We start from the raw sequence: 25571 nt of genomic DNA, 5'->3' as shown, positions 1-25571 counted from the left end.
TCAGAAATAAAATCAACTTTTAATAACTGGAAAAGCAATTAAATTGCTGATGAGAATAAAACTTCAGGTAAAAAGCAGTATCTATTAGCAGATGCTGAAGGCTACAAGCCTATGCAGCTTTTCTAAACAATAAGAAACTACTGAGAAGCTAGAAAACCCCCAGCAAACTCACTTAATTATAGATGACTGAATAAAGCAATTTTTTAATCCTCTTATTAATGAACTACTTTTAATACATTTAATTCCTAAAAATGTATTTTAATTTTTTAAACTATTAATTTTAAATCATTAGAAATGAGATAAAAATGAAAATTATAAAACACATTACCCTAGTGTGATTAATGAGGTTGTTTCATTAACACAAGAAGTTAAGTCTAAATCTGTAGCACTCAGCAACTGATTAAATTGCAAAAATAGAATTTAGTGAAACAGAGAAATGATCCAATTGAAAAGACTTTCTTCAGTTATTATACAGCCGTTGGCAGGATCAAACATATCTTCCAAAGTTGCTATTGACTTCAAAGTAACATCAAATGGGATCTGAAAAAAAAAACCCAAAAAACAAACCAGGAAAAAAATAACTTTATTAAGCTTATAGTCACCAAAAAGTACATATATTCAAATATCTCTATATAAAAGCCAGATTTCTGACCTAAAACCAATTAATAAGTTAGAAATATTAATTGCCTCAATTGAAATTTGTGGTTAATGAAATTTGTAGTTAATGAATCACAGAATGGCTGGGGTTGGAAGGGACCACCAGAGGTCATCTAGTCCAACCTCCCTGCTCAAGCAGGGCCACCTGGAGCACATTACTCAGGATTGTGTCCAGGCAGCTCTTGAGTATCCCCAGTGAAGGAGACTCCACAATCTCTCTGGGCAACCTATTCCAATGCTCAGTCACCTAAATGATCTCTAACCAAGTCCTCCTCAACCAAGGGAAAGACTTCCTTTCTCCAGACCTTCTCCCTGGTCTCTTGGGTCAGGGAGTCCTGAAGGCTGGTTTTGACATTAAAGACTGAAGTAAAAAAGGCATTTGGTATCTCCCCATTCTCTGCACCCTCTGTCACCAGGGCCCCTGCTCCATTCAGTAGCAGGCCCACATTTTCCCTAGTTTTCCTCTTATTATTGATGTATTTGAAGAATTGTTTTTGACATCTTTAGCCAGATACAATTCCATGTCCATGGACATGGAGAAGAACTATTGAGCTGATTTAAAGATAAAGAAAACTAACTAAAGAAAGAGAAGCTTGGAACAAGCTATCTAGGGAGGTTAATTTTTAATGCAATTCTTTTATTTATAAATTTAACATTTAAGATTGGAACTCCCAAACACTATGCTTTATTATTTACCTGAAGAAGATAGCTACTCATTAAGTAGCTTTAAAAACAAGCCAGCCGATCAATTTTTATCCTTAAAAACATGAACAGTCAGATAATTTTGAATGAATAATTCAATAAAAATGCACTTTTTCCGCCTGCTGGATCAAAAGCACTGTAGCATACACAGACAGAAAAAAAGAGAATCAAAGAAGAGAAGCTGGAAACATGATAGGAGTTAAAGTGTGACAGCTCAGAGAATGAGAAAACAAATATCACAAACTAGAACTGACTTTGTCCAATTAATTCACAAGAAGACAAGCAACAAAAAAGTGTGCGTGGGGAAACATGATGTAAAACTACGTATCTGCTACCTTCTCCTGTGTGCTTGAATACAAAGGGAATGTATTACCCTATGGTATTCATAGTCCCACTCTGAGCTTTCTGCCTCCAGCCAAGAAGACTGGGTAATGCACACATACAGGTTGCGTGGAATTTTGGAAATACTACGTAGAAATATGCTATACATAATGAAGTGCTGAGCTCTCTGCAAGTTCTATTTGCATCAGAGAAGAATGAAGATACTCAGCATCTTGAAGGATTAGGCTTCACTTGCTCAACCAAATCTGCCATATCTAACAGAATCTTATTTTGAAGTCTCTATCTGAAACTTTGTGATTGTTCCATTGTTCCACTTGTTGAAACATTTTAGCATTTACCCTGAATGAAACAGTGCAGTTAACATCGTATTCTTACTGAAAGGACAGCGCTAAATCTGCTCCCTCACTTTCATCGTAGACCCACAAATAACAGCAGGCAAAGTGAAGAGGGATTCACGAGAACTTAAAACAGGTCCAGGAGATCCATGTGATTCTATGAAAGCTCAGCTGTACCTATCCCTAGGTATCTGTCAAATCTCTGTACCATGTAAGATAGTTCTGTGGGACTGTGAAAAGTGTAGCTTTGGAGAATGAATGTGTGTGTATTTTTATGCATTGATAAATCCAGATGGAGTGATATGAAGGTCTGGGAGTCATTTAAGAGAGACCTTCAAGATGGATAACAAGGGGTGACAAGAATGGTGCAATATGCATAAAAGGGAAGTATGCACTCCTAGGTACCAGACTGCAGGATGCACAGGACAGCATTACAGATAGGCCACTACCCAAACTGTTCCCAGATAAAACTCAGGAATCTCTTGCAGTAGGAAGAGCTGTCTGACTGGAACAGTCCAGTGGATGCCTTATACATTATCATTCCATTGTGAACAATTACAGGCAAAATATTTGAGGATTAGTGGCGGTGGGGGAGGGGAAGGGGAGGGTGATGTAGATTCATAGAATGGTTTGGGTTGGAAAGGACCTTAAGATCATATAGTTCCAACCCCACTGCCATGGGCAGGGATGCCTCACACTAGATCATGTCGCCCAAGGTTCTGTCCAACCTGGCCTTGAACACTGCCAGGGAAGGAGCATTTACTGCTTCTTTGGGCAACCCATTCCAGTGTCTCACCATCCTCACAGTAAAGAACTTCTTCCTTATATCTAACCTAAACTTCCCTTGTTTAAGTTTAAACCCTTTACGCCTTGTTCTGTTGCTACAGTCCCTGATGAAGAGCCCCTCTTCAGGATCCTTGCAGGCCCCCTTCAGATACTGGAAGGCTGCTGTGAGGTCTCCACGCAGCCTTCTCTTCTCCAGGCTGAACAGCCCCAATTTTCCCAGCCCTTGTTCAACTTCATGAGGTTGGCATTGGCCCACTTCTCAAGCATGTCAAGGTCCCTCTGGGTGGCATGCCTTCCCTCCAGTATATCCATCAAGACACAGCTTAGTGTCATTGGCAAACTTCCTGAGGGCACACTCAATCCCACTGTCCATGTCGCCAGCAGTGTGTAACATATGTTACAGTGGATTCTAAAATCTTCCTTGGACTTCCTTGAGCCGTGGCAGCTGTGAACCTTTCCTGATCCCCTTAGAGTGGCTGAGAACACTGGGCGATATTGCTGCCTGCCATGGGGCAGTTCCCATAGTCTCCTCTGGGATACTGACTACAACTGTGTAACAAGAATACAATAGCACAGACAAAAAAATGGCATGCTGTTTCTCAGAACATGTCATGGGCAAGGCAGAGAAAGCTAAAGAAAATAGAAAGCAAGCCTGAATAACTGTAAAAACACTGGGATGGAAGGAAATTACATTTGGCAATTGTATCATGGAAATTCACTGCGGTCTGTGCAAACAATGACCAGAGAATGGTGCATAATCTAGATGAACCCATTGTGAGTGAGATTCATTTTTAATACAGTTTTGAAGGTATAAAAAGGTAATCCTAATAAACAGTGAAGATATTTACAGTTTGTAATCATGCACATTTGTATTTCGTTTGTAAACATGAAAAAATAAATCCCAAATGGAAAGCCCAACAATGTATGAGAAAAAAATGGGAAGATACGTAACGCTATAATAATGTTTCAGTTTAACTGAACAATTGCTTTACTATTAAGGAGAAGAGCATACCTCAGTTACTGGCAAGGACAGGGCTGGGACAACGGACAGCAGTGCTTTGACTTCAGATAAACACTTTTTGGCCATTTCCTAGTAGTATAAAACAAGACAAATCTAATGCTGTACTATCAGTCTCCTCTGATAAACTAACAGATTACTTAGCCTTACATTTTTCAGAACAATCAAGTTTTAGGTTATTTTAATTGAATTCACAGCAAAATAAACCCTAGCTGATGAATATAAATTTTCTGCAACACAAATAGTTGTGTTTGCTGTACAAACACAAGTGCCCTAACCTTGCAGTTTCAACTGAGGCAAAATTGCCCCTGGCGCAGGCATTAAATCCAGTGAGCGAGCATACTTTTGCTATGTGTTTACTAAAGATGTTATAAACAAACACTCTGACAAGATGATATTTACGCATGTATAATGCATGGCGTGTTAATCTTATTAGTATTCTAAACATTGTTTTTCCAATTACTGACATATATTAATGAAAGTTTGAGCAAAACCCTTCAGGTAATCAGAAGCACCCACTAAAGGATGGCTCTGTCTACCCTCCTGAAAACACTGTGATTGGCCAAAACATTGTTTGTTCTCCAAGCTGGTCAAAATACAGCCTTGTAATAACGGCACAGTGCACAATTGTCACTGTTTCACAGCATCCATCAGACAAAATGACAGCCTCTACATCATTAATCATTTCATATAATAGATATAAAGAGAATCCTGTCATATGATAAATGTCTCCCACTTTGAAAATAAACGTCTATTTTGCCTTGGCATTTATCAAGCAGCAGTTATGCTCTGGCAACATTCTATTCCAATGACATTATCTCAAACAGACCACATGGAAAATTCTGAAATTACCTCTTTTGTGTGTGTGTATGTGGGGGGAAGTTATTTGGTTGTGGACCATATTCAGCCTTACTAATAAAAAGAAAAGAGGAAGGTGGCATAGAGAAAATGAAAATAAATTCACTGCCAGTTTTAGGCCTCTCTCAATAACGTTGTTAGAAGGTTCTTATTTCAGAAACCGTCACTGTCCATTTTGCATTGGAGATGTGTAAATGACTTTTAAAAAGCACTTTTGGGTTGATCACCATACTAATTTAACACTCTGCCAAGCATTTCCAAATGGAGATTATTTTAAATTAGGCATCAATTTTCAAATCTATATACTTGAAGATGTAGCCTTTATTTTCAAGTGGAAGGTGAAGTGAAGATGCCTGATATTTTTATAAAGTGACAAGCAATATATAAGGAAAAGAAAAAGTTAAATATTAAATGAAAAATGAAAATACTTCAACAGTGCCTGAAAGTGGTGAAGGAATTTTAATCTGTTATGTGTGCCTTCCAAGTAACCTGTCATCATTTATTTCACCAAACAGACATCTTAAATAAAGTCAGACATATTTAAGAACAGAACCGTTCTCACTTACTTCTGTTTTTTCATCAAGATGCACTTTTGCAAAATTCATTTTGGGGGTTTTTGAAGGAGTTACATCCAAAGTTTCACTTTGTTCAAGGAAACATGTAGGTTCTGAAGCTGAAGACGAGCTTTTAGAACTTTGCATCAACACTTCAACTTGCTGCTTCAGATTAGATAATTCCCTCCGTAAACAAATAATTCTGAAAGAAGACAAGATTTTTCATTGTTGCTATTATAACAGTATTTGATGGTTGAGGGTTATAATTAAAGTGACCTAGCTTTTATTACGTATTGATTAGGTTCTACATTTTCTTTCATTTCAAGACTAAACTCATAAAATTAAAAAAAGTTTTCCATTAAAGACAGTGGAAATACATAATGCATTAGCTTTTTGCATTAAAAATGGTAGGAAGAAGTATTTTCAGAATGCCTCTTTAGGAAAAGATTTTCTCATCCACCCAGCACAAGGGTGGCAGGGGCTGCAACTCTTCTTGCCCCGTTATTCCTTCCCCTCCACCTGATTAGCATTTCCAAAAGTTCTGAGGCTAGATGAATGACAAGGAAGAAGTAATGAGAAATGCCAGGATGTAAAAGGAAGGTCTGAGTCTAGGGCTACAACTGAGAAACATTTTTGCATGCTCAGAGTTGTAATATAGGATAGAGAATGTAGCTGATCCAGTGAGAGGATGGGAATAACTGCTGGGGCTGCTTCTCAGATTTGCTAATGTTTTCTTAAGCTTCTATGCCAATGTAATACAATGAGCATATTTTACTCAGTTCTTTAAGAATCAAAACTAAAACGATAATGTACTGAAAAGGCATATGTTGGATGGGTTTAATGCTGTGTACATCTTACAGTTTTTATAATGAAGAACCTCTGAAAAGCAAAAATGAATGCTTTTAAAGATTTACAGCTCTTCGAGTCAAGTGGTCGACTGATCTTTAAGGTAGCATGAAATAACAGGATAAAGTCAGTGATTATTTACCTAGACAATGGAATCCACAAGTGGCCTGAAAATATAGACATTGAACTGAAATTCTTGATGTCAGTAACCTTGACAGGCTCTGTATTATAAGCATAAAGCAACAAAACCTGCAAAAGATGGAATCGGTGAGCTATAATGCAGTATGGTATCATAGACCTGGGCTATTTCAGTGATACTAGATTATAGTAACTATCAAACACAGTGTACTGATGAAGACTTAGATAACTGACTTTCCAAAAAGGGAAGAGTGTGGACTCCTATGAATTTCTACTATCATCAGTTTTCATAGGTTTTTAAGCAATTTAGTTATAGATACAATTTATATGGGTAAAAATTTAATTATACCCCATAGAGTCACCATCAAAATCCCAGTGTTGTCCTGATCCTGGTCAATCAAGTCCACTTATGATCATGTCCAAAGTTCTAACTTTAGGTAGGCTGAAACAGAGAGCTTTTACTGAATTTCCCAAGGCCCTGTGTAATTAGTTAAATCTGCTATATGGCCTCATGCAAGACTGTCATCATAGTAGGTTTAAATCCATGAAGTGCACATAACTCACCAATCTAATAAAGCTGTATCAATATAAGAGCACAAGAAAATGAAATAGAATGTTCTCATCTTTCACTGAAACAGTTTTCTATTATGATTGAAAATATGATTCCTTGAATATTTTGACTATATGGAGAATGTCAAGAATACGGTATTCATGTATTAAATGTTTTCAAGAGCTGTCTCTGCATCTGTAAGGATCTGTAAAGTCATGATAAAGTAACCTGCAAAACTATATTGAAAAGTACCTTATATGCATTAATTTCACAGGGCTTCTACCATAGAATCATAGAATCACAGAATCATAGAATCATAGAATCACAGAATGCCATGGGCAGGGACACCTCACACTAGACCAGGTTGCTCAAGGTTCTGTCCAACCTGGCCTTGAACACTGTCAGGGATGGGGCATTCACAACTTCTTGGGCAACCTGTTCCAGTGCCTCACCACCCTCACAGTGAAGAACTTCTTCCATATATCTAACCTGTATCTCCCCTGTTTAAGTTCGAAGCCATTATCCCTTGTGCTGTCCCTGTGCAGTCCCTGATGAAGGGTCCCTCCCAGCATCCTTGTAGGCCCCCTTCAGATATTGGAAGGCTGCTATGAGGTCTCCACACAGCCTTCTCTTCTCCAGGCTTACTAACAGAGATGAAAAAGGTCTAGTAGAAATTTTGATACTGGTTTGTTCTGCCAAAAAGTTTGGAGACCTTGAATTTCTATTGCAGTACCAGAAATTTTACTTACATGTTGTTTCCTTGTTTAAAAATAAAACAAATTCCATGTCTTAGCCTATTGCTTTTTGCAATCTTCCAATCTCTCTCATCTTTCATGTTTACTCTGACTTCTTAGAGAAATAAGGTTTACAAGATTCCATTTTCCTTCTATAAATGTATCTTTGATTTTCCAACAGCTTCCCACCAAATAGTATTGTTTGAATGCATTCATCAGCTTTAACCAAACTTAACAGAGTGGAGGTCTTAAAGACATCAAGAATCTGCAACAGGCATGAATACAACATGGCCTGGAAGCTCTATATGGTCACCAAAGTATTTCTTTGGCCTCCCACCAAAAAACTGTCCGAAAAACCTGCATTCTGTTTGTCCTGCACAGCAGGTTTGCAGCACAGCTGTTGTCCAGCTTGCCAATCAGCATATGTATAATTCAATTAAAAAGCTGATCAGGCATAACACAAATATTCATTGGAAATGAGACTTAATTTGTTCCAATACCTAAGAAACTGTTTTGGTGCAGTTATACCTTAGTCTCTGTATCGTTGGATGGCTTTGCCAGAGAAGGAATGTACCACTGAATGTTAATTTCCTTATTTGAAGCATTTGCTGCCCTCCTCTCCATCTGACTCTCTGCTTCTGCGATGACAGAAACTGGAGAAGCTATTCCCACCCGTGACATCGTTGGTGTAGTTCCAGTAATTTCAAGAGACACCTGAAACACAGAAGAAAATTATAAGTTGCTTTTTTTCTAGTGTAACATGCCAAATCTGTTATAATCTAGTGTCTTCTAGAATTAGTATGACTTTCACGCCCACATAAATACATGCTTATTTAGGTAAATGGATAATTTTAAAAGGTGCCCATTTGACCAGGACACAAGTTAAGGCTTGTCAAAGTCCACATGATGAGACATTTCAAAGGTGATGCAAAGGACTCTCTGGGCTGACTTAGAGACACCTACAATAACAATTGTTACCTTTGACTTATTTTCCTTATGGCATTACATTTTCTGCTGAAAGATAGTATTTGACGTGGTGACCATACAAAATGTAGTGCTGAAGAAGTAATTTTTCAGCTATACATACCAATAAATAAAATAGTAATTAGAATGTTAAACTAATGCTTTATTTATATTTACCTATTTGTTTTCTTATTAGCTGTGCAATTAACGAAGGGTGATACCTACTGAACAGTCAGTAACTTAATTTGTGAGGATTTGTCATATGTCGCATTTACTAAAATATGTATGGAAAATTAGCTGATTATTCATTAGATAGTTACTGTTTGGCTGTCATTTACCAGGGAAGTAATGTAAGAATATTGTAAACCAACATCCATTCATGAATAAAAGCTTTCTTTTTTAAAAAAAAAAAAAAAAGGTAAAATATTTAATTTAAAGGCTGAACAGTGCCATACTTTTTCTACTTTTTAAAGCATTAGATATTTCTGGAAAGAGCAGAGGAGTTCAAACAGTGACAATCTGGCGGAGTGCTGAAGGTGTTTGAAAAGGTTGTTAGTGTCTCCATCACGGGTTCCAAAATGTGGACACTGAAAACAGCTGCCTGGGCAGTTAGTTCTTTTTAATTTTGAACGTTCATTGCTGAAAAAAGCTGGAGAATTTTAACCACTTCATTTTCAGAAAATACTGCTCCTGACTGAATACAGGACAGTAAACCCAGGTGATGGATTTTGCACACTGACATAATCTTACTTCATAAAGCCAGTTCCCATCCCACTTCAAAATATAGAAGTGAAGATAAACCTGAAGTCATGCATTCGAGCATATGGATATGTCTTCAGTTTGGCATGGAACAATTAACTGGGGATGATCCATGCCACAGACTCAAAACACTGAGGCAGTGATAACAGCGGCCATAACCTGTGGTATGCCATGAGGTGTTGCATGGATCACCCACCTCCTGCAAGGATCTTCTACATTGAGGATCTTTAGTTTGGCAATGAATCACCCACTATCCTGCTAGCATGGAGTGTGAACAGAATTGTAAGAAAACACATATATGGAGGTGGGGATAACCTAATTTATTCCATGCCCTTGAACTGGAGCTCTTAAAAGTGCATTTTATTATATATATTTCTTTCTAAAACATGCTATATGTTTTCTTTTTCCACTGAACTGTATCTTTTGTTATTTACATTATAATGAATCTTTTTGAGGAAGGATATTACAAATGCTGTTGCCAAATTGGAGGGTTGCTGAATTAAATACATAAATATCTATTCAACTTTCTGAAAAGCCCGAAAACAACAAGCTGTCTTAGTTAAGTGTTTCCAGTACTACATACTACCATGGAGTGGAATAAAAAAACAAGCATGCAAAATGTAACAGGGCACACAGAGCTGAAAAAAACTTCAAGATTCAAAAATAGAATTACAAAGATACGTGTAAGTGAAAAAACCTTTTACATAAAAATCATTCTTTCAAAAACTTTACCTATTTGTACTGTTAAAAATCCTAGTACCAAATTACAGTAACATTTTTAAAATAACACAGCCTCCTGAATAGTTAAAGCTTCTAAAAATGTTGGGATAAAAATCAGTGAAGCTTAGAATTAAAAAAAGTAAGAGCTTTATGCTTGTTAGCTGTCTACAACAGTGAAGCTAACACATGATTATGCAGCTTGCACCCGTCATGAATATGACAGTGAGCTCTGAAGCTTATTATTCTAGGACAGTGTAATACTAATTATGTCAAAAAAAGACTAGACAGAGTAAAATAATTTTTGATATACGATGGCTGCTATAAATGTCACATACCATATATTTACAATTTTTTCAGCATCACAGTCAGCCCTTTGTTGGGAAATGAGTAATGATATGCTGTCCAACACTGCAGAAAGTTCACCAACTCTAGAAGAGCTACTTTTGCAAAAGTATTTTCATTCATTTTTAAAAGATATCCAGTTCTCACTCCTCAGGGCTCCCCTGTATCCATCTAATACTGAACATAAGTAAAAAATAAACCATAGAGAGTAACCTGTTACTTTAATTTTTTAGTATTAGGATAATTATTAATGTGAGAAGTGGAATGGAGAAACTTTGAAGACAATTATTTTTACGTTGGATCTTCAAAAACGAATTTCATTCAATATTCAAAACATATGCCATGGTCAGAGCAGACTCCAGAATTCCAGTTCAAGATTTCTCTGAGTAATATAGTCTGAGCTGCCTACATTTGAAAGCTCAAACAGGCTGTTCGCAAGCCAGAGATCTGAAAAGATTGATTTTCTAGCCAGCTGACAGTCAGTGAAAAAAATTGGCACACAAGGCCTTCAACAAATTTTGAGAAAATATAAATTATATAGTTTTTGAAAATCATTATAGACCAAATTAACAATATAGACACTTATACACGCAAATTACATTGGGAGGACATTTTTGGTATGAAACAGGGAGATCTACAGGGTTAAAAGCTTCAGTCCTACCAAATAACACAGCCGACTTTTAATTAACTAACAATGAAATCTTCTTAAATATCATTCTGACTAATCTGCTAGCGTCTAACTGGGAATGGGATAGAGAGAATTTTTGCAGGAATGAGTAACACAAGGATATTTGCATTTGCTATGCTAGAATTTTGGGTTTGCACTCATCCTCTGCATAATGAATTTAATTCTTCTATAGCATTCTCAGAAATCTCACCATTGGAACTACCAAGAATCTGATTGAAATGCAAGTATAATACATATTTTTGAAACATCAGAAAGGAAAAAAGTACCTTTGAAGAATCAGCTGGCCTATCAAGTGGCAATTCTACATCATGTAACTCTTCTGGGAAATTCTCAAGACAACACACTGAATAATGAACCAAATGCCTTTCAAGAAAGGAATGCATTTCTGCTATGCGGAGACCAATCCCTGTGTCAAAAACAGAACTAAGGTGTCCGTCTCTTGCAGAAAATGATCCAGGTCTTGAGTCAGGGGCAGCTTTGAAAAGAGATTTTTATTACATCATCATCTGCCATTAAAAAGTAAGGTTTCTACAGCTACTCAACATTCATAAATTTTGAAAATATACTAAAATATGTAAGTCTATCCAATATCAAATAAATGCATTTCCAACAATTATATTGATTGTGCTTAAATATTACAAGGTTATGCTATTTGCATTGCAGTTTTTCACTGGAGATCTGATAATGAAACAAGCTCTGTCTAGATGTTATAAACTAGCGTAAAATGGTAGGTGTAGTTTTTGTGGTTTAGATACTTGAATTTAGACGTATAAGCATCAGTATGTTCACTAGATGTCTAAACCCACATTAGAATAAATGCATATTTATTCAATACAGTCAAAAGAAGCTTTAAGAACTCTTAGAACTCTAATTCAGACAGCTAGTGGCTGATCAGCTGAGTCACTCCCTAGGCTCCATCACGGGTAACTTCAGCTGAGATGTACATTTTGAAACCTACTTGTAGTTACCTTACTGTACTTATAGTTCTGTAGTGAGGTAGAATACTTTCATTTCATTTGGTGCTGCAAGGAAAAAAGCCAACCCTTTCTGAAATTATTACTTTCAGAGATGCCAGGTTTCTTTCTAGGCAGCACCTGTATGTCTATCAGGCCATCACTTGTATATCCAGCAGCTGGCTATCAGATGTAGATGGGTAGTATTAGGGCCCTGAAATTAATGTATTCTTACGCTGTTTGAAAGGTCCTATCTATTACCATCTTTTGTTTACAGTGAAATAAACCAAGTATGTACATAACATCTGGGGGTTTAGTCAAAACACATTCAATAATGCTCAGACTTCCCATTTACACTATACTGAATTCTCATAAATAGTACCCCAAACTGAACAGATTTATTTCTGATGTCACTTAAGTCTGATGTATCTAGAACTAAAAATAAATATAGATTATGATTTTTTTTTTTTAATGCTTCAGATATAGTAAAAGCAATTGCGTTTTGAGAGAGATTTTTTCTGGTATCATGATGGCTTATGAATAATTATTTTAAAAGTTATTATCTTCACTTCCAACACTTGTAAACTGACATAAAATCAATCTTGATTTCAGTGAAGATTTTTTTGCATTTATACAATCTAAAGGAACTCAAAATGAGACTATTTCAGGTGATGGCCTTTGTTCTTGTTGACCCCAAGAACAATACCTTATCTATGGCAGTTTTCTAGAAGAAAGAAAAAAATCATACCAAATAGAAGATTTGTGTTATAAAGTCTTTTTAAATAATTGTGGTAGTGAATTAAGTGAATCCATGTTATTGTCTCTTTCCTCTGTCTGGCCTTGGTGGCAAGACTTTCTGTTCCTTCACTTTGTCTCTGCTTGTCTTCTATGATTTGTTCAGTTTCCGTAGAAAATGCTTTGGGACTTTCAGAGACAACATTGTATCCATCTGCAAATTCAATAACAGTTCAACATTAGACATTAAGAGAATGGTTGCAAGTCAAAAGCTATTTCTGCATTGTGTTGGAATTGACTAATCTGTAACTAAAAATGTAACTTGTGAACCTCGTTATGTTTTTGTTAGGAGGAAAATTCTTTCTACTCTGCTTTAATATTACTTGAACTGGTAAAGAAATTATTTCTCAGGTCACGGTCAGGAATCTGACTGTCCTTTCAAGAAGCTAAAAGGGGTAGAGAGCAAGGTGCTCTCTCTTGCTCTTTCTCTCTGAATTAAATTAAACCCACTATTTCTATATTTTGTTCAATAGCAGATACTTACTAAATGGAAACTGTAGTAGCAGTCATCAGTCCTAACTATAGCAGTTGAACTTCCTAGTTGTTTATAGAGAGTTAGGTACTCTGAAATGATTTTTATTAGCTTCAAACCAGTCCCTTGTAGATGCTAAGTACATTATCAATGAAATGTGTTCTTAAGTATGGAGTTAAAAAAAAAAAATCTTTTTTTTTTTTTTTGGTGTTGCCTAAAAGTTACACTTATGTGAAAAGAGGAAAAATATATCAGAAAAAATACCTATCACTATTTTTTTTTTTTTCACTCTGTTAGTACATGGCTCCTCAACAGCCTACACGATTCTGCTGTTTCCCATTCCAAACTGGACAAACATTATGCTACAGTAATTCCTAATAGTAAGCTTCCAGAAAATAATTATGTGTGCTTCTACAAAATCTGAATGTCTCCATTATTCCTGATATTCAACTGTCAATTGTAAAACCAGAATTTAGCTAAAATGGCCACATTGTTTACAGATGAAACTTAAACAATGTGTTTCACTAATGGTTTTACATAAAATATTTAGCATGCTGTGCTGATCATTTCCATTTCAATTTACCTTTATATATTTTGGCCTACTATTGCTTTTCTACATTCTCTATTCTTCTTTGTATTGCCTAACAGAACTATCAGGAAAAACACCTGCTGCATTTGCTAGAAGAAAAAATGATCTGTAATTACAAGCAAATGGAGCTAGTACAAAACAATCAGATTGATGGAAAGTCTTAGCATACAACACTTGTTTTCACAAACCAATCAAAACACATATGTTTAAACACTGTACAGTAAGCAGACATTGCTCAGCTTTGCCAGGAACTATCAGGCAGAGCAATTCAATCTTTGTCAGTCACTTGGGATGACTGAAATTAAGCCACTGAACCAAAATTTTATCACTAAATTAATGGTGCCCAGTTTAAAAATAAATATAGATATTTTGTCTTAGTGTTTATATAACATCTGGTAACCAATATCCCAGAATTCCTACTTCAACTGATTTATTTTTAAATCAAAAGCTTCCATTTCATCAACCCCATTAGATGTAAAATAAATGCAAAAGTTGGAAATAAACCAGGCAAAGGCAAAGTTATACCAAGCTAATGGAAGCATCTCTAAATGTTAATCCATTGGACAGGAAAAACAGTGAATCTTTTTTTTTTATTACATAGACTTTGAATTTTAGAATATAGTATCCAGGCAGATAACTTTGCTTTTACTTTCCAAATTTGACTTATAATTTTTCATAAATGAAAATTATATATTAAATGTATTACTAGTTTACATGACATATATCATTTAGTAGTTAATGTTCGAATATTACTAAGAAGTATAAAGGAATACCAGACAAAAAATCTCTGTATGAAGCAAGAAGATCCATGGAAGCAAATTCTGGGATTTTCTGTTGCACTGCATCCTTCATGCTGTGTTCTTTAATACTCTTCTTTCCAATTAATAGCTGAGAATCCAGCACAGCTTCACTGACCTAAAAATAATATTTATTTTATTCAGAACCTGTTCACTACAATATTTACATAGATTTTAAAATCTGAGAATAGCAAGATGGTGACAAAAAATTAATTACTCCACATACTATATTTTTAAAAGTCAGGGAAATACCCTCTTTCTCTTTGACATATAGTACAATCTATACTTAAATAAATCGTTACTGCTGACAGCTTAATTATTACATAAGAGATTTCAAATCAGATATCCTCATCTGGATGCCACTGCCGTCTACCCACATGTCAAATACATGTGTAGACATATCAGGCAGGGTGTTGTTTTATTTGCACTGAATCAAACAGAGCCAGATCTGTTCAAGAGAGATTAAATGCACTACTGAGACAGTGTCCATTTTAATTTCCTCAAATAAGACCCATGCCAGAAAATTCAGGAAACCTTAATTCTTGCTCTTGTTTGCATTGTCTTGTTTGCTTGTGTAAATAGCATAAGATGAAATTAAAAAAAATATAAAAATTACCTCTTTAGAATATTCCACCAACCTGTGTAGCTGCTCTTACTGCAATCCAGGCTTGTACTTTGTAGCCTTCTGATTTTGGAGACTCCTCAGGAGAAGAGAGTTCTCCAGAAGAGGTCTAAAATTATACACCAGTTTATAATTAGGATTCTAACTGTATTATGGTAAAATATATTTTAAATACAGAAAAAGAAGCAAAGGTCCTCCTACTTACAGAATTATTGTTTTATTTTCAAGTTGTAAAAATCAGCATTGATTGTAAATCCATGATTAATTGCTAAAATTGAAAAAAATTATCCAGAGCATACTAACCGACTGCTCCTTATAAATTTTCTCAGAGCAGCTTAAACTGTAGTCAATACTGTATACAGTTTTGCTATAATTTTCCATTTTCTGTAATCTTAATTACTTCTTATGTTACACATTATACTTTGAATCTACGGCTTGTAGCCACTTCAACATGGCTTTTATATTTCTCATGCTGTCATGCAGATTTGTACTAAAAAATTCTGATCTGGTAAAATATAAATATTGGCACTTAAAAGTCAGTCCTGAATGATGTTGCGTTTTCAAGGTACAAATTAATTAATACATAATCAGAAATGAGAACACTGTTGGTTCTATTTCTTCCTATTTTATACAGAAAATATTTTAAATGTTATCATTCAAGGCAATAAACATGAAAAATAACATCAAACAAGATAAAATTCTACTGCTCTGCTATATGATTTCTTTGTGTGATTTTTCTAGTAGGATTTTCAGTATCAGTATGATTTATAAGTCACTGTAAGTAGATGTCTGGCAAGGTACACGATGTTCTAACAGAAATACATTTCCTGCTTTGATGAGGCAACTACCCAAAAGATAGAAAACATACGTTTGATTTGGAAGGCACCATCTTATCTGTCTGTGACATATCCTCATTATTTGTGGCAAAATGCAAATATAATAGTGCTATTTCAAGGTATGATCTTCTTATTAACCTGTAAGAAACAACACACAGATCAATCATTGTTACTATCAAAGTAAGCACTGCAATGATACAGACTCCTGCATAAGACTAGGCAGTCTCACCAAATAAATCATTCATCCAGCCCTCATAATCTACTTAAAGTGTATGTCAAATATAAGTTGCATTATGTGCAACAAATATTCCATAAATAAATAGCAAACATTTAGTAAGAAAACTGTAATTCTGCAAGGGAAATGATCTTTCTGTACAGAATCTGTATGAGTTGTTCTTCCTTCTTCAAGTTAAGGCATATATCCATTGTTCTCATTTCCCTTAAACCTCTGTGGCTGAAATTGGATATGAGTCTTCAGTCAAACTCTTTCAAGAATGAGCAAAAATATATACAGTGACCTGCTCCAACAGGTCCATGTCTATCCTGTACTGAGGACTCCACAGCTGAATGCAGTACTCCAGGTGGGATCTCACCAGAGCGGAGTAGAGGGGCAGAATTACTTTCCTCAAATTGCTAAAAATCACTATATCTGGAGAACTTCTCCAACATTTCTATTCCGTATAGGTTTATAAGAGTCTTTTTATGCAGGTTCCTCCTGGCTTGGGAGATCTCTCCAGATCTCCCCTATGAATTAGTGTTCCTAAGCATAGCAACTAACTCCTGCTCATGTAATTACTATTATTGACAGAGACATATTGCACAAACTTGGCTGTTTACATAGTACAATAAATTCCAGCTTTGGTATGATCTGTGTAAAGCAAAACACAAAAGTCGAAGAGTGCTGTACAGTTCAAAATAAGGCAAACTAAGTGGGAGGATGGCAAGTTCTGCACTTGGTGACAATTTAGTTAACTTTCTAGTCTTGCTAACAATAAAGGATTTGAGACATGAAGAAACAACTTTAATTAAACAATCCCATAGATACCAGAGGCAATCTGGACGTTCAGCTCTCTAAAATAAGAAAGCCAAGGTCCATCGATGTTGCTGTACATTCTTTTAGAAAAACAGTAGCAAATTAAAGAAGTGTAACAAATTAAACTTGCAAAACATCACCACAGTCCATTTCTGTGCTATCTTCCATCATGCTCGCTGCTTGTAGAGGTTTATTACTATGCTACTGCTTCTGTGTTCAGAGTTCTGGTTCATTAACTTAAGTAACAGAATACCCAAACAAGCAAGCTAAATTGCTGCCTTTACACTGTCTGTAACCAGACATGGCACATTAGTCATTAAGACTGGTCAAGAAACTAAAAAAACTAAAGTCCAATGTATCAGAGTTGCTTGACAGAATTTATTGGCTGGCTTGGCTCAGCTCTTCAGGCATCTTCTACACTGATAACTAATGCCAAAGTCACTGTCCTGCTATCTATTACAAACACATTTCCTATGCTCCTTCTGCCTCTGTTCTTCTGACTGTTTCTGGCTGCTAACCTTTTCAAGCTGGATTTCTATTATCTGGAAGGGGGCAGACCACAGCTCATCTTCTGAAATATGAATAAAATCCCTGCTTAATTGATAGCTCTGTTCCTGGTGTTGGCAGAGAGGGTACAAATTTGGAAATAGAACAGAAAGCTGTAACTTTGTATACTCTAAAATATGCTTTTACATGTTCTCAGCATTTGTTTTAAATAAAAGAATAAATAAACAGTAGCTCTTCTATACTGCAACAGAAGAAAAGTGTCCAGAACATAAAAGATACTTCATAATAGAAGTCCCACACCAAATCTCAAAAAATGGACAAAAAAATATATTAATTTGTGATTAAAATTATTTTGTGAGTTATATAGCTAGTTTCTTACTCATATTTTTGATCATGTTGCTGGCTGAGTTTTATAGCTTCCATCAGGGTTTCAACAGCTCGAGATGACTTGCTATTGCTTGCTTCATTTATCTGGCATTCTACCTTACCTAAGAAAGACATATAGGAAGCAGATTTGCAAGGCTTTGTAATTTTTGTTCTGTAAGACCAAACCTGTTTTTCCCTCCAGAAAAGCTGAACAACATAGTGCATTATCTATTCTCTTCCCGATAACCAAAATGTTTTCCAGTTTGTTTAAAAGGTAATGCACAATGCTTGAACAGCAAATCACTTTATAGAGTAGCTAAAATAATCAAACTTTGGAATCATAATGACTTCTAAGGTGTAGTGATCCTAACTAGAAGACTACTGTACATGGAGGAGTCAATGCACAGGCACAGGCCTGTTCTGTGCTGCACTGTGCTGCACACAGAGTACAGCCTTCAGGCCTGTGTTGTTTTCTGCCCATCCCTTAGCCACAGCATAAATGTAGCCATCTAGCTGTCACAGAAGAGCCTGCTGGCAGCATCTTCTCAGTACCTCTTATAACCACCTGCCCTTTCTGTGAAAGTGCAGCAAGAAGTCCTTATGTGAATATGCTTTTTGTTTAATAGTAGAAATGATTAATAGAATTGTTTTCTTTTAAGAAAATCCTCTAACAGCTCAAAAGACCAAAAGGAAGCAACCTTTCCACAGACAAGATCTGCGCGTTGTGCTACACCCTGATTGGAAGCACATTCAATACAGCACAACTTGGGGTTTTCAGCATCTGAAAGGTCATAAGATTATTTACACAATCCTTCTTCTTTATAGTGTAAACTCCAATAAATGGCATTTTAAGAGATACTTTACAAGGTCTTGAGTGCCTTTTTGGCTGGGATCTTAACAAACCAACACCTCCTGTGCAACATATAATGCCACTAAAATCCAAATTTAAACACTGTAATTCATTAGCTTTCTTAAATCAATTAGAAACACTTTCTAAGCCTCTCATCGTTAGTTCAGACTGATGCAAAGAAGCTAATTAGTTTTCTACAATGTCCTTAATCACATTGGCTACACCTTTTGATACCTGATAACATATAGGTAGAAGTTCTACTGCAGGTTTGAAATGATTTGTTGCATAATGCATCCTGAACTACGCTGCTGTGATATTAAACACAAGCAAGAGATCTACAGCTAGACAGGGTTCGAAATATCACAATCTGTTCTATTTTTACAGTGAAATGTCTCCTTTTTAAGAGAGGCCACATGCATAACATTGCCTAGGAAGGCTATCATGATGTATAAACAGGGGTTTATTTACCTATCTGAAAAAGAAGTTCAGCTTCCAGATCTATTCTTTTCATTGCAGATGCTCTGCAAAGCTTCAATGCTGATTCTAAATGTTTGAGAGCACTTAGCCATTGCAGTGGATCTCCACTTGCAGGTGTACAAGCTACTTTTTCAGCTAATGTGTGTCCTAAGGGGGAAAAAAAAAAAAAAAAAAAAAAGGACAGTTCTTAGTAAATTATTTAACAGAAAACCAATTTATGCAAAAAGAAGCAACTTTCTTAGAACAAGTACTGTTATTGTATTTACTGTTATGTATTTTACGTTACCAATTTTCAAATATCCCAGTGATTAATGGATATAAATACAGAACTATGATGTTGTTTCATTACTTCAAGATGCCATTGAGGTTTTCCTATGCCCTCCAAAAGAATCTCAGGCTACACAAATCAATCCTTTCACAAACTATCTGGAAAGATGAGCAATAAACTTTATTTGACCTGGCAGTTGTAGGCAAACCCTAAACCTCTCTGAGCATTTCTAAATTCCTTTTGTGCTAACCAGTTCTAAAGGTGCCTTTGATGTATTGCATCGCTCTTGTACCATACTCCCAAATATTCATCTGTATTCATAGGATCTTCTTAAAAATGTGGATTCTGAAACAGGAACTGGTCAAACATGGCCAATACTATGAGTAAAGCTGGCCGTGCCTGCACTGATAAGCAGTAAAGCACAATAAGAATGGATCTCTAGAGCAAACCAGTTAGTGTTGAAGACCGGACAGCCACAGCAGGTGAATTTCGGAATGTTTATTTTGGACTACCTCTATTTTAGTCCTAAGGGTTAAAAAGTAGTGGCTGGGGTGCACCAATGTGCTCCTCCCAGAACATATCTTCCTGAAAAAGAAGCCAGAACACTCTGAGGATGCTCCACAATGTGAACCAAGGTGCAGTAAGTGATTTCTAGATTTTTTAGTCCATTATAACTCAGATATACACCTAATTAAGTTTAGCAGAAAGAACATTGAGACGATATCCCTTTCCCTATATTTGCTATATAGCAACAAATCTCAGACAGATCTTAAAGGTTTTCTTATGTTACTATTCAGCATATTTCCAAGTTTCTATGTAAAGAAAAGTTAACAAGAAAAGTTATTAAAGGGTGACAACCATAACAGACACTATTTGTTCTATTGGGATAAATAATTATCACTATTATTCCATGATGATTGGTAAATCATTATTGATACTAAATCATTAGTTAGTTCCCATATAACTGCTTCCAGAGAGATGGAACATATACAGGAAGTTTTCACAGGATGAATATTTTGTACAGAAGTTGGCAAAGTATTGCTAACTTTCACATTTTAAAAATTGAATTTCCCATTAATTTCAGAAAGCTACAATATTAATATTTAAGCCTTTGTTGATCATAGTTCCTGAAAGAATTGTACCTTCGTTATACACATTGCATAGAGCCAAACAGGCATCTATTGTTAGTTTTCAGAATATTTTAGTTGTATAATGAAAATTATTTATTACATCATTTAATACTTTTCATGCATCAGTATATCTTCTGTTGCATAAAATATGAGTGAAAAGTAATGAAAAAATAAAATTAATTATTTGCATTTTTCTTACCGATTCTCATTTTGACTTGGGCTAGCAAGTTCATGTGTGGCAGGTAGATATTTTTTGTAGGTAGGACCAGGCAAGTCATGGTACTGTCATCTATTTGCTGTTCAATGGGTTCTCCGCAAACAAAAATCTATGAAAAAAGTATACTTTGTAAAATCAAATTGCAGACAGCAAATCAAATAGCAGCTTAACAAAGTAAGTTAGGCATGGCAAAAACCTGGAACTCAAATGAGTCTTGTAGAAGAGCACTAGAAAAGGGCTTGATACTCCCAAACTCATTTACTTCAATTTGTACTTGTCTTCTCTGCAGAGGAGTTTGGTAGCAAATGAATAATTTCAATGAACTCTTGATCGAATTTATTAATGTTAGGCTTTGATTTCTAAAATCAAAGTCCCTCAAATCAGTCTTTAAGCAATAGATCTCCCAAGTAACCTGAGCCCTTGAAAGAAACTGTCATTTCTACAAAGAAATCTGACATCCAACAAAGGCCAGAAAAAAAAAAAAATAGCATGTATGGAACAGTCAAACTTTTCATTCACGGAAATAAGGTGATGGGGACATGCTGTAAAATGCTAAATCTCTTTAAGGCTAGTAAGTCTCACAAGTGGATTTCTGAGTCTCAAGTTATTCATATGAGTCTTTATTAGCGGAGGAAACATTTCAATTGATTGAACTTCTGTGTTAGGAAATACGAAGAAAGAATTTGATCCAAAAGCTTTTCTTCATAAGCTGTATCAAGAACTGGTAGAGACTGCAGAAATGCGTATCTAATTTTGGGTCACCAAACAGGTAAATGGTTTTACTACACATCCTCTCGCAGATTCCATGTCTTCAGATTTATTTTTTTATTGCATATATAAATTTTTACATGGAAATTATTTCTTCATACTGATTACAACAATCTGTCAATCTAAACCATAAACAATAGGCTGCTTTATACAGACTTTCTAATTCAAATTATTCTAAGTTAAAATACAAAGCTAAATTCTAAAACTTGGAGGTCAAGAGTTATGAATGTTATGAGATGTTCATCCTCCCTGAGGCGCTGAGTATAAACATATCCCTCATTTCAAATGGGAAAAGTGAGTGTTCCACATCTCTTTAAAAGTCAATCTACGTATTTCAGTTTTCACGTATGGATGTACGTTTTGCAAGTATTCAATATGTTCAAATTTTATGAAAATACCAGACTACATACATGAGTATGCATGATGAATATGCATAAATAAATTTGGTAAGATTAATTGCTTCTTTACAGAATGTAATCTAGAGAAAATTGATCAGTTAATAGGAATAGCTCTTTTTAATTAATTGCTAAAATAGTTTCCAGAATACATAATTAAGGATTTGCAAATGCTGTGTAAATCACCAACATATACTTACTGCGTTAATGGTAAGCTCATGTGCCAAAATTAGTAAGTTTAGTGGTTCCACTGTAGAAGAGCAATGTTCTGTATCCTCTACTGTTTGCAGTGTTAGTATGTCTGCCAGCAGAAGCATACTTTTCACAAGAGTCAAAGAAGCTGGAGGGGAAATTAATGTATCCTCTTGGAGTAAACTGATGATATTCTGTTTGGACATAGACAACATAAACCAAAGCAGCTACTACTTTTGCTGTCTATTTATGAGGACAAATCACACAAAGTGAAAAAACCCGTCTATTTTAGAGGCCCTATTTCAAGCTTATTTAATGCTGGCGTCAGCTGTTCTGACTACATGAAAAATGCATCAAAGAAAAGCAAACAGTTTCTCCTTTGTGCTCAAACCTCCAAAAGAAGTTTAATGTCTGCCATGGGACGTTTTTCTTGCAGGTCAAGAATAGCAGCTTGCACCATCATTTCAGCCTGAGTCTCAATATCACCAAAGGCTTCTGCCTCTAGTATTACTTCTTTTAGCACACTTCTGCGTTCAGCCACATAATTTTCTAAAATAAAAGAATATATGAATAGTAAAAATACAATAGAAAAGACTTGACAGTACCTTCTACCATTCTTAAGAAGTCACTTCCACGATAAAAACTTACAGAAAATCTGACATTATAAATTCCAAATTTACCACTTCCTTAATTCTGTGGCAAATTTACTTCGAAAGGAAAGAAAAAAAAGTTTTTAAACTTCACTTTGTTTAAATTCATCCAAATGCATTCTTTATATGTAAGCCACCAGCATAAATATTTAGATTTTGTAGATCAGATGTCATTCTCACTCATAAAACATATTCTACATATTCACAAATCTGATCTTAGTTATTTCAAAATAGTAACAGTCTTCACAGGAATTATCCAGAAAATAAGAGTTTGGCTACAGACTTAAACTGTGATTTTGATACTTATGTGAGTATGAAAAATTTCATACTAAGTTCATAGAACTAAGGAATTAAAAAACATTTTATTCATAATCAAACTACAATAAATATATTTTGTAGTATCTCACTAAAATTCTTTAAAAAAAAAGAATCTAGAACATTTTTAGACCATATAGGAACATTTCATTTATTAGACATATAAAAAGTGAAAAAAAACCCCTTCTGAAACTGGAAGTGTGTAGCAACAGTGTTTTTTAAAACAAGCATACTTAATTACACCAGAACATTTGAAACTTTTCACACAAGTGATTTATCAAAAGATAATGATCATTAAATGAAAATTAATATAATGCTTCGTGTTACATCCTCTAAGGAGAGATTGTACTCAGAAATATATTTTCCTTATTGCATTAGATTAATTTAATACAAATCATTGTTCAGTGATAAAACAGCCCCAGAATTAATGTTAATATTTTATTATTTATGAATAAGAATTGTGTCTGAATTTGCAAGGATCTAAATTTGCCAAAGGTCTAAACCAAAAAATGGTAATACCTTCCATATCACCAACACCATGTATCTGTGCTACTAGTGCAGTCACTAATGTTGTACGACACCTTAGCCATAGATGTACATTTATATGATCTTGTGCTGTTACACTGTGAGGCAGTTGAACATCTTTGATGTAAGAGTCCTAACAATTTCCAAAAGCAAGAGAAATGTTACTTTCTGAGTCAATTATTCTGCTACAAACAAAGCAACAGGGCAGCATCAGTCTAAAATAATTAATTAAATTAATACAAATATATCACAAATAATAACATCATTATAACCAGAATTTTATTTGAAGGACAGATACATATTTTTTTAATATCTGGAGGCCAATTATTACTTAACTTTTAATCTATAGGAAAATAACAATTGTAGCAAATTAAAATTAAACCAGATTTTATGGGAGACCCCATGAATAGATCCGTATACTATATGTGTCATAGAGAAAAATTCTAGCAGTTTGGACTTTATTCCTCTCAAACAGGAACATTACACAAAACTCTAAGGCACATAAAATGTCTAATTGTAGAGTAGGATCAATACCAAGTTCTGGTACCTCACTAGTGATTAGGAATAAAATGTTAACGTTTTATTTCTAGTTTTTAGTATTTTGAATGATTAGAAACAAATATTAATGTATAGTACTGGAAGTGTTTGGAAGAATGCTCAGCTCAACTCCCTGTGCCATCTTCACATAATATAAATGTAGAAATTAAACAGAATATAAAATAGTCCTATTACCAAAATTTTACAGTCCATATTTGAAAGATTTGTTCCATCAAGCAATAAATGGACAGTGCACCAGCTGCACTGTACTTCTACAAAAAATCATTGCTTGCGTTGATGCAAATGAGGAAAAAAAAATAGCTATAACTCAGTTACTGGCTACACGGCAGTCCTAAGAAAATGTAGGAGCAAGTGCAGAAAGACAGAAGACCCTGATAAGCAATGCAGACAAAATAATTAAACTGCATGCAGGAAAGTCTAGTTTCATGCATGTTGCAAAATCTGGCCTCACTGCTCAATTGCTTTGTCCATGTGAGTCAGTTTGACCTACTGTGCACTCAAGAATGAATGCGTGGTATATTGTACATTTGCTTTCCAAAGTATACCTCAGTATCCCTATGTTTTAGACAACAGAAGTCAGCTGAAATCTTGCTAAATTTGGAACACAGCAAGGATGTTAACAGCAATGGTCAGTCTGGCTCTTTGAATGAGGATACTCTTAAGTATGTTTTCAGTCAGAAAAAGTAAAATACCTTAATGGAATAAGATTTTCACCTTATAGCTATATTTTCCACTTTGTTTTGGGGGAGTTAAAAGATTTTCACTGTTGCCAATTGAGAGTGTACAAATAAAAACTATAATTCCTAACCACATATAAATTAAAATTATGATTACAGACATTTTGAATATACTATAGGCAAGCAGGTACTTTCTCCCCGGGTTAATCGTAATCACATAATGCAGATGGCTGCTATGTTCTAGTAGTATTCTGAAAAACACTCAACATTTCATGCAAGACTTCACATACTAAGAAACAATAGTTTAAAACAAATATCCATACATACCAAACACTGTCTTTCATCCTTTTCTTCTTTAGAATGTGTCCCTTCCATCCTAAAAATTTCTGCATCTTGGAGAAGATGAATTGCAGAAAAAGCCAAAGCAGCACTGTGACACAGAATGATATTAAAAAATACTAACTACATTTGCCATTTCATGCTTTTATTATGGTAGAGACTTCATTTCTGACTAAGTCAGAGATGTCTTTCAGCAGTTATCAATTTTTACTTCAGTAGAACAAAAGAATTGCATTTGGATTGTATCC

At 35.1% G+C, this 25571-nt stretch overlaps 1 protein-coding gene across 6 annotated transcripts in view; it reads right to left on the bottom strand.

The window, feature by feature from the left end:
* Positions 1-25571, bottom strand: part of CFAP54 (cilia and flagella associated protein 54) — a 112316-nt gene continuing 86745 nt past the window's right edge. For 4 of the 6 annotated variants that reach the window (XM_030480038.1, XM_030480039.1, XM_030480040.1 and 1 more), the window contains 17 exons: positions 25312-25414; positions 23744-23882; positions 22651-22808; positions 22268-22453; positions 20887-21013; positions 19281-19436; positions 17976-18084; positions 16089-16194; positions 15237-15329; positions 14575-14716; positions 12694-12894; positions 11259-11467; positions 8049-8234; positions 6241-6347; positions 5265-5454; positions 3835-3912; positions 1-540 (listed from right to left, as the gene is read on the bottom strand). In XM_030480038.1, the coding sequence (XP_030335898.1) occupies positions 421-540; positions 3835-3912; positions 5265-5454; positions 6241-6347; positions 8049-8234; positions 11259-11467; positions 12694-12894; positions 14575-14716; positions 15237-15329; positions 16089-16194; positions 17976-18084; positions 19281-19436; positions 20887-21013; positions 22268-22453; positions 22651-22808; positions 23744-23882; positions 25312-25414 (2410 nt within the window). In that variant the 3' untranslated portion in view covers positions 1-420. The remainder of the gene's footprint in view (positions 541-3834; positions 3913-5264; positions 5455-6240; positions 6348-8048; positions 8235-11258; positions 11468-12693; positions 12895-14574; positions 14717-15236; positions 15330-16088; positions 16195-17975; positions 18085-19280; positions 19437-20886; positions 21014-22267; positions 22454-22650; positions 22809-23743; positions 23883-25311; positions 25415-25571) is intronic. The other 2 variants (XR_003990621.1, XR_003990620.1) reach the window with 2 other exon arrangements.

Source organism: Strigops habroptila, chromosome 3, assembly GCF_004027225.2.
Source record: "Strigops habroptila isolate Jane chromosome 3, bStrHab1.2.pri, whole genome shotgun sequence".
Classification (NCBI taxonomy): Eukaryota; Metazoa; Chordata; class Aves; order Psittaciformes; family Psittacidae; genus Strigops; species Strigops habroptila.
The sequence above is the reverse complement of the archived record's forward strand: the minus strand, read 5'-3'. Positions and strand labels throughout refer to the sequence as shown.